The following is a 10,635-nucleotide window of genomic DNA, read 5'->3' on the forward strand; positions in this document are numbered from 1 at the left end:
ATCTGAAAGTGTGCTCCGCGTCGAGGTCTCAGGTTCAATTCTCCCCAGTGCCAATTTAGTTGAGTTAGTTTAGCTTCTTCAAAACAAAAATAAAAAATCTTCCTAAATGTTACACATAGCATACCGAAACTATCGGTTTTGATACCACTTTTTGGATAGGGCGACAAGGACAATCTCGGAAGAGCAAATTAGGGAAGAATTGATATCAATGTATCAAAAGTGAGACATGAACTAACACCAAATTTTTAGCAGTATACATGTCTTCATAGGTATATTCTCTTTTACTTAAGCCATTGTAAACCAATGTCAGCCTTCATAATTTGACACTTGCATTTGACAACATACCTTGTTACTTCGTGCAACACCATCTTACTTTACAAAAGAGGGGTCCCTTTCTTTTGTCATATGCTACAAAGCGTGCTCGTAAAAAATAACTCATAGCTTCATGGACAAAATGATTGCTATTGAGTGTTTCCAAATATTGTGCTTCTCTTTTTTTAGGCCAAAATAAGATGCACTTTTTAATCGTGAAAATAAATAAGTTATCATTGTAATACACTGCCTTTGCTAGAAAGAGTTCAAACATACTTCATTCTCATGCATAAGTTGAATAATATCATCACCAAAATGTTTTTATAGCATACTTGCTTTTTGTAAATTCAGGAAAACTCTTGGAAATATGTACCTTGCCTTGTCAATAGAGGTAATGCTTATATTGTCAAGGCCTAAGTCAACACAATAACCTATATCTAACTCATACTAAAATAGTCACAAATTGCTACAACCAAACGACAGATTTAGCTGTGATAGAAAAAAAAAAAAAAAAAAAAATCAATATGCACAAATCAGGAAAACCAGATAAACCATGTGGATTTGAGGATTCACAACATAACCGATCTGATTGAAATATGAAGCATTGGATCCTGTCCTCACACTAGCGTGTAATTAACCATTAAATCCATAAATATGAGTACCGCCATAAGATAATGCGATTTTGTGGCATCAGAGTGACTCTGGTTTTATTCCTCATCAGAGGAGGAATCAGGATCATCCGGTATAACTATTAAATCTGAAGAATCTTGTCCACGGCTAATTAGCATCCTCCGATATTGTACAAGCATGAGTGTGTGGTCAAGGGTGTGCTTCTGATTAAATCGGCCCGGACGCTTTGAACGTTTGTTATAGCAATCACCACAAAGATCAAAGCCGATACTCTCTTCACAGTCAACACATTTATATCTGTCCCCAATTATTGGGTACAACTGTACAAACCAGTTCAAAACATCAACACATTGGAAAACTGGGAGCACAAATGGAATTCAAGGAAATATCATATCAAATAAAACTGAATCATGCATCAGAATTTTAGCATAATGCAACTTTCAAGTGACACCGTATAGATACTTTAAAAAGCAACTAAAAAGGACGGCCTGATGCACAAGGCTCACACCAGGTGGAGTCTGGGGTGGGTAGATATATGCAGCCTTAACCCTAGAGACTGATTTTAGGATTTCAACTCATGACCTCCAGGTCACAAGATCACAAGGCCGCAACCTCACCATTGCGCCGAAGTTTGTCCTCATATTATTGAAATTCATTATGAGATAAGTATCTCTAAAAGCATTAATTATATGACAGTGATCATCTCAAACTACATTGAATATAGGTATTACAATTTACTAGTGTAATTGCAAACTAAAATGTAAGAGCCAGAGCAGGGTTATGTATAACTCCCTTCCTTGAAATTGATTATTGGAGCAAAAATTAATCCTATGTCAAATATGTAACAGTCAACGAAGACAAGCAGCCACGTATTATGAACAGTAAATTACACTCCCCTCTCTTGAGGGATGCTTAAATTACACTACCCTCCCCTATTATGTTAAAACATACCCTCCCCTCTTATGCAAAACATATTAAAAAATTTCTAAGAAAGGAAAATTGATTTCTTAAATGGTGGCTTAAACTTTTTTTGACATAAAATGGCAGCTTAAAGTTAATTGCTATCATAAAACTACTTATTTATGTTAAAATGGATTAAAGTGTAGTACATATTTAATTTTTAAGGGAGCATAATGTAATTCAAGAATCTCTTATGGAGGTGAGTGTAATATACTCTATATATTTACTTCTCAAGGGAGTTCAGTGTATATTTTAACATAGGAGGGGAAGGGAGTACAATTCAAGCTTATTTCAAGGGAGGGGAGTGTAATTTACTCTATTATAAAACAAAGATTTGACTAAGCATAAATCCTCCTACTCACATTCCATACACTGATTTCCACTGTCGCTGACCAGTAACCATAATTAGACAAAAAGTCGAAACAAAATAAATGTATGATTAAAGAAAATAAATGTTATGATAAAGAGGTTTTACCCCGCAAAAATCACAACCAACTCCTGGGTGAATCAACAATTCAGGATTAGAACCCCAAGCTATCCTTTCTCTGTTGTCGGTAGATAATGAACCTGAAAGCAAACAATATCAAAGAAACATCCAACATATCACCGGTCAATTGTTCTACAATTTTCTTTCTTTTTGTTAGAATGTTAATTGACAGAAAATGAAATTAATATTTATAAATCTAAAACCTTTAGATACTAAAACCTTTAGATAGCATGATGAGAACTATTAGCAACCTTGAGAAGAGAAATGAGAAATCGATAGGAACTATTGAGAAAGATGAAAATGAAACAGCTCTCAAGTCAATATATGTGTAGTATACAAATGAGCTATTCATAACACACATATTATATAATATACAACCACCACTACCTTGTTTACATTACTTCCACTTCAGGGTGGAGTATATGGATCATATACACTAACCTTGTTTTCGAAAAGTGTACTTTACCTTAAACTTGTTACATATATAACTTATACCAGGACCCCTCATTCTTAGCGAAAACAATACCAAATTGACCATTTAATGTTTAAACTAAGATCCGAATGAATTTAAATGAAATCTCATGCACTATTATAAACACTGGCCCATTGCCCATAGTTGCTGGTGACAGGAAGCACTTCTGTACAACTCAGACGGTCATTCAAACAAGCACATGCACTACAGTAATCACTGGCCCATTCTCTCCTTTTACCTTAAGTCCCGCAACTTTGACAAACTTTTTATCAAGTCAGTTTACCTATTGTTATGTCCTCAAGGCTAAAATCAGTAAATGTCGTAATGATACGATAACGGACAAAAATATGAGTGGGGAAATTCAGAGGGAAATGTTGATGCGGTCAGTTTGTTACAAGGGAGGCTTAATACGAGTAGAGTGGGACATATTTTGGGGTTCTGTTATGGGGCACAAGAGGCTTTAAGTTTTTGGGTGAGGAACTTTTGTCTGGGATTACGGGGTTTTCTCTTTTGTATTAGTTGTGGTTTCAATTAAGAATACATTTCAGTTTATCTCACATCGGGTTCCTCTCATATGCTTAGAGGAAAAAAAAGGGAAGTCAAATGCTCCCGCATACACAGGGTCCGGGAAAGGGTCCCACCATTTGGTGTATTGCACACAACCTTACCCTATTTTTTACACATGAGGCTGTTTCCAGGGCTTGAACCCGTGACCTTTCAGTCACATGACAACAAACGTTGTGTTCCTCTCATGCATATACATGCATATATGCATATATACAGTTGCGTCAATAACTTGACTAGTAGGCTTCAGAATATCAAAATATAAATTAAAAAATTAGTAGGCAAAGATACATACAAGAAGATGTGGTCTCAGGTTGGACTTTGATTTGACCAAGTTGAATTGCATCTCTTCTCTGTGTGTACTCTTCTGGAAATTGCTCTTCTAAATACTGGTCAAGAGCCAAACAAACTTTTGGAAATCCTTCGGGATGTGGACTTTGACAAACTTGACATCTAAACATCTCATGAGATAAGTCGGTGATACAAGTCTCACAGTATACTGTAGAGAATGCGCAAAAATGATATAAAAACATGTTAATGAGATTTTCTGCTATTGATAGCTTTAATATGTTATAAACGAGAAAAAAGTAGAACACCTACCATGACCACAATTAAGAGCAACAGGATGAATGAGAAGTTGCTTGCACGTTGGGCACATTAAATCTGCAACTAATATTTTTGGTTGCTGAATGTGCCCATTTTGAGGCAATATTGTTCCATGTTTCCTGTCAGAAGAGTATTCCAAAATGATGCCTTCGTCTCCTTTATGATTTGCAGACCCTGATTGCTCCATACTTTCAAAAGATAATGTGCTGCCTGAGTTAGACGTCTGATTTATGGTAGTACCGGTAAGCGAATCCCCAGGAGGATCACATATAACTTGAGGGGAGGAGTGACCCGTTTCCTTTTCTTCCTCTGAATCATAAGGTTAAATTAGCAATTTTGGTCAAACATTTCACAAACAAAGTAGACAGAGGGATTGTTGTCTTTTATGATAACTGCAATTTTACTAGAAAGCGGCATAATGGAGGGGACGATAAAACTGCCAATGAGTGTGCAAGAAATTCCAAGAATTAGAAAAATATTAAAAGACAATCACATACTGAAGCTGAGGCTTAAGGGTACACATATAACAGGGGCAGGAATTGTTCAGAATAAAATACCAGACACTTATATCCACACACACACACTTCGAATATTCAGACCAATCTACATAAAAAAGGAGTCAACATCACACAAAAAAAACATGGAACAAACCCAAATAAGACACCCAGAAGTTGAAAGTGGTCTCAACAGAACTAGGAACGTAAACAAAATTTGAATAGCATAGCAGTGCGCCCAACAGACGACAAGAAGATGGATCTTGCACCCCACATGACAGCAAGAAACTTGTTGGATAGATGTACGTAAAAGTCAGCAAACTATGGTGGCAACACTCAAGGGAACGGTCAGTTGCAGCCTCTGAACCAAATAACGGGGTTTTTGACACCCGATAACCAAATAAGAAAGGGCCAACCTCCTTGACGAAGGCTGAACCCAAAACAAGGGCTTCAGGACAAGAAAACTATTGAACCATATTAAAACTCAATAATGAATATTCTATGTCTTAGAGCATGGAATATATGTACAATTGTACAATATATAATAAAAGGTTGAAAAAATCAAATCCTGAACTTTAAGGATTAGAATCAGCTAAATCAGGAGGCAAGGAAAGAATACAGTAATAAAAACAATAAAATAGATCTATCAAATCTTAAACAATATCTCAACATAGACAGTAAATTTTCTAAAAGAATTATTATCATAAAAACAGTCAGTCCATTCGCTAAACCTTCTAGTGAAATGCGACAAAATGCTTTTACAGAAGGAAACTATGTGAGGCATGCTGCAAATTTATATTTCATTATGTTCATGCATAAGCCCTTAAAAAGAGAAACATACCCAGAGTCTGATTTTCCCTTCTCTTGTAAGCTTCAGGATATGTCTTAAGAAGCAAAAAGTGAAACATTTCACAGATTGTTGGAAAGTGGTAGTATGGATGCCTACAAGTTGGACAATGGGATTCGCGTGATGCATTCATTGATTTATGGACACACCAGAAACATGATATGTGGCCACAAGCTACAAACAAAAGAGAAAATAATAAAAATTCATCGCAAATTACTAAAGCTATTTGAACTATTTTCAGAACTCGATGTTGTGTCTTACATAGCACAATGGGCTTGTATAACAGATCCCTGCATTATAAAATTTACGTCATTCAGTAACGAAGTTTATAGCACAATGGGAAGTTTATAGATCAACTTAAACAAACATAATTACACAACGATAAAAATCAGCTCCATTCTATAGACAACATAATAAAAAGTCAAAGATTTAAATATGTTCTTGGTCCTTATAAAGTACGCTCTTATCAAGTTTAGTCGCTGCAAATTTTCCATTGATGTTTAGTCCTCAATTTGGTGATTTTGAGAACAAAAAGAAAATCATCCATCGGAAGTCTTGTTAACATCAATGGAAATTTTTCTAGATACTAAACTTGATTAGTGAATATTTTATAGGAACTAAAAACATGTTTTAACCGGAAATTCAAAGTTCGTGAATATGCAACCTTTGTCATGGAAGGAAAACCAAGTCATAATGACCAGATAATTCAGTCATCTAAATATCCAACTGCACTATCAAGCAATAAGATACAAGTTAAATGTCTGTCTCAAACAATCTTCCGACAAACTTTACTTACATCCTGACCAAACTAAGTATTATCAGAACCCCTTTTCTCTAGAACCTGCAAGGCTAAGACCCAAAAAAGGCATTTGGCTCCTCAAATATGAGTTAAGTATAAACTAAGGAGATTTGTTACAATGCACATGCAATATTCACATTTGATCCTTGTAGCACCAAGACTTCTGATGGAATGTGTGTCGGGTGTGTGAACAAGAAACATACACATGCTAACTTGACACTGAATCACTGATACATGTGATTATATTCAATTAATTTATTTTCTAAAATTAATACCATCGTCACTATCAGCATCGTGTCTAGCATCCGTGTCAGTGTTTGATTAGTTCATCAATGGTGATAGTACTAACTTTACACTCTAAAGTTAATTTCTTACTTTACACTCTAAAATGAGTTTCTTACTTTAGATGAAATGTAGTCTCTACAAAATAAATGATCTCTATAAATATCCAGAATTTTGATTTTAGTCCCCACAAAAAAACATCGCACTTTTTAGTCAAGTAAAATTCTCTGTTAGCATTTTTAGTCTTATAAAATTTTGGATCATGCTAACAAGTGCCCTAAGGTCACTCTTGAAAGATTCCCAATTAAGAAAATATCCATTGAAAAAGTCTAATGTTCCAATTTCCGATGCATTAAATGCACAAGTTTCCATAAAAATTTACTATCTAAAGTTCTTAAAAAGTGTCCCGAGGGCACTCATTAGCATTTCCCTAAAATTTTCCGTCTGCATTTTATACAAAATTCTTGATATTTATAAGGATCACTCACTTAATAACCCTAAAATAAATTTCAATAAATGAAAAAAAAATATATATCACATTGACAATACAGCAATACATTCATTCTCAAGCTAAATATTTCAATTTCAGAAATCTAAATTTGAAATATTTAACATGAACTAAAATGAAACTGAATAAAACAAAATTAAGAAAGAAGGTAAAAGCAAAGGAGACTTACAAGCAAACGCAGCAAACAAAGGATTCATTGATTTCTTGTTCTTGTTCATCTTTGAATACGTTGTTTTCTTCTTCCATTTTCTGCGAAGCCAAATTCGGCAGCGGAATGTAAGTGGGATGTTCGTGTTAGTTTTCAATCGAACTGCTCAAAATGATAAAAAAAATTAAAAAAAATGCGGTTGGATTCAGCTTAGTTTACTATTTAAAAGGTTGAATAGGTTTTTTTATGAGTAAAAGTTTTGTCAATTATCTTAAATTAACAAAATTTTAATTACCTTATCAAATTGCATAACGTTAATCAATTTACCTCCTTTATCAAATTCTTTATTAGTAAACACCTTTTGTAAATACTGTAAGTTTTGCATTTATGTACAAAATGCACCCTAAATTTAAAAATTTATATTTTTTTTTTCTTATCCTTAAAAGTGAATGCATTATCACTGAATTATGGAGCATAATAGCTAAATTTTAAAAATAAGAAAAGAAAAAAAATAGCTAAGTTTTATGGGATATGATGTCCTTTTGGAATTTGAAACTCTCAGAGTTCACCAATACGCAGTTTTAGTCGCACAAAAATCATTATGCATCAATTTTTTTTTTTTGCACTCAATTATTACCTTATAGTTTGTTATCACATTCTTAGGAAGGCCAATAAATCTTTGTTTGGTGGTTAAACTTTTTCTCATGATTTATATTTCACTTCAATTAATAATTATAATTACATAATAATGTATTTATATGACTTACAAGAGCATCATATGGTTGCATATCGTCAAAACTTAGCTTCCACAATTCAGTGATAATGCAGTCACTTTTATGAATAAGAAAAAAATATATAAATTTTCAAGTTTATGGGTCATTTTGCACATAAGCGCAAAACTTCAGGGGAATATTTGCAAAACATCATGTTGACTAACAGAAGAATTTGACAGAGCGGGTAAATTGATTAACGTTGTGCAATTTCAAGGGGGGTAATTGAAGTTTTGTTAATTTCAGGTGGGTAGTTGACGAAACTTACAATCTCAGAGAGGTAATTGCCTATTTACTCGTATTTTTATACCCAAAATGCACATATAACTTTTTTTTTTTAGGAAAATAACAATAGCAACAAATTATATAAATTTTTAGGAAGGGTAGCAACACACTTTTTAACACATTTTTTTATTGGTTAAAACTCACATGTATCCCAGCAAATCATGCGCCATCTATATAAATTTTGGTAGGACTCATGCAAATTTTAACCAATATTTTAACCAATCAAAGAGAGAGTGTGTTAAAAAGTGTGCTACTAGCATTTCTCATAAATTTTTTTAGGCTTAATTATACCTTTAAACATTTTAGTCATGTTTTAAACTCTGTTTGGTAAAAATAGCAGATAACTGATAAATTAATTGATAAATGATGGTTGATAGCTGATAATTTAAAGTATTTGATAAAATTAACAGTTTAATTAGCTGATAAACGTAAAATGACATAAAATGATATTCTTTATTCTAATAAATTATATTCTTAATATATATTTTATATATTAATAAATTATTAATTTTACTAAAGTTTATCTTAAATTTATTCCATTTCGGTTTTTATATTTTTCAAAAAAAAAATAAAGTATAAAATTTTATTATAAAAACTATCATACTTAAAAAAAAGGTATAATATTTTATTTTAAATAGAATAATGTATAATATTTTACTTTAAAAACAAAAATGTTACAAGAAACAAAAAAATAATTAAATAAGTCGCCTATATTAAACAAACAAAAAATAAAACAAACAAAAAATTGTGTCATTTGCACGTATGTACTGGGATCAAGATCAAGGAGAAGTATTGAAAGCATATACCTTCGTTTTTAATACATAAAGTGTAAATATGGGTTTTAATTAAAGTGAAAATTATAGAAATGCAACAAAAAGTGATAGGAAATAAATTATAAGCTCATTGTAAAAAGACTATTATTAAATGGGGCGCATTTTGTCAGACGAACTTATAAGTTATCCGTTATGCTAACTTTTTGGCCTTACCAAACAAAGCCTTAGTCATTTTGCTCTTATCTGAAAGCCTCAAGGACATTTTTGTCAGTCTACCCTATCTTTTGGTGTCTCAGCAACTCACTTAACCAACCAGCACTGTCAGCTCATCAAATTACTAACGTGGTTGTCATTAATTTGGTTGAGGGACCAAATTTCAAGTGATGAATAATTGTAGTGGTTGTTTTAAATAATCAGTAATTTCATAGACCAAACTGCAAATGAGTCATATTTACAGGGACTAAAGGTATAAATAAGCCAACTTTTTATTATGAACGGTTGATTTTGATTAAAAGTATAAACATAAACAATTGTTGCTTTCAAATTATAACAAATTAAATTAACCTTGTTTATATATTTCAATGACACTAACAATATAACAATTTTTTTTTTTAACTAAATTCGTATTTGTTTAATGATACCAACAATAATCATTATTATGGATAAAGTTGTTTTAAGGTTTAATTGTGATAATGAAAAAGTCAGTCCATAATCTTATATTTTCTTTATATATAGTATAAATATACCCGATCTAGTTTGTTACACTTACATAAAAGAAAAAAAGTCTACTTATACTCATATTGTGTTTGTTACATTATTTTTTAATTTTGAATTCACCCTAACCCGTTATCTTTTTTAAAAGATAACTGATGATATGGAAAAAATTGATATATCATGGACAATGAGGATTGAGTTTGTTACACTTTTTTTTTTAATATTTGAATTTAATCTTATATATTTGTTACTATGTGTTATTTTTTATTTTTATTATTTTGAAAACTCGGTATCCAATCGAAGAACCGACTAATCCGAGGGGAACAATCCCACCGCCCACTATGGGGGTCCCATTTAAAGCCAGAGCAAACTCTGTATGGACTTAACCACCGAAATTGGCACCATAGGGAATCGAACCTGAGACCTTTGGAGGAGCAAACTCCAAGATCCCAAGCCAACCCCAAATGGGTTTACTATGTGTTATTTGTTTTTGTAGTTGAGGGTAATTTAGAAAAGAAAGGGTCGGGTTTGGAGGGTTGATAGGTGTGTGTGTGTGTGTGTGTGTGTTTTGTTGAAGCTCCTATCTTGGAATGTTAGGGGGTTGGGTGGGGCTGAGAAGAGAAAGGAGGTCCTACAGTTGGTAGGGGAGAAGAACTGGAATACTAAGATGATGATTTTTTATGTGCGTCGATGTGGGGTAATTTTGCTCATGTTTTATCCTTTCGCCCTTCACTCGGGACGTCAGGGTTTGTTGACATTATGAGACTGTTCAGAGGTGGAGGTGTGTGCGACTGTGGGGTAATTTTGCAAATGAATGTTTTCTTTCCTCCCCATTGATTGAGTCTCCATTTTACGGTACAAATCGATACGCCTCACCTGTGGCTTTTCTTCTATGCTGCTACTTTTATTTTTCAAATGTTCAGCTTGCACCAAGAGGGCATGTCGCTTCATCTCAATCTCAACCGATTTCTTTTCACACTCATC

General features: G+C 33.1%; 1 protein-coding gene across 1 annotated transcript; it reads right to left on the minus strand.

Annotated features, from left to right (window-relative positions):
* Positions 1 to 563: 563 nt before the first annotated feature.
* Positions 564 to 7,304, minus strand: LOC11411594 (E3 ubiquitin-protein ligase PRT1). Its single transcript, XM_003604918.4, has 7 exons — positions 7,131 to 7,304; positions 5,634 to 5,662; positions 5,367 to 5,546; positions 4,026 to 4,340; positions 3,721 to 3,924; positions 2,378 to 2,469; positions 564 to 1,262 (listed from the first exon to the last, which is right to left on the minus strand). Exons 1-7 carry the CDS (start codon positions 7,205 to 7,207, stop codon positions 1,020 to 1,022), a joined length of 1,140 nt encoding a protein of 379 aa, XP_003604966.2. The 5' UTR covers positions 7,208 to 7,304; the 3' UTR covers positions 564 to 1,019.
* Positions 7,305 to 10,635: the final 3,331 nt, after the last annotated feature.

The sequence above is a fragment of the Medicago truncatula genome, chromosome 4 (genome assembly GCF_003473485.1).
Source record: "Medicago truncatula cultivar Jemalong A17 chromosome 4, MtrunA17r5.0-ANR, whole genome shotgun sequence".
Classification (NCBI taxonomy): Eukaryota; Viridiplantae; Streptophyta; class Magnoliopsida; order Fabales; family Fabaceae; genus Medicago; species Medicago truncatula.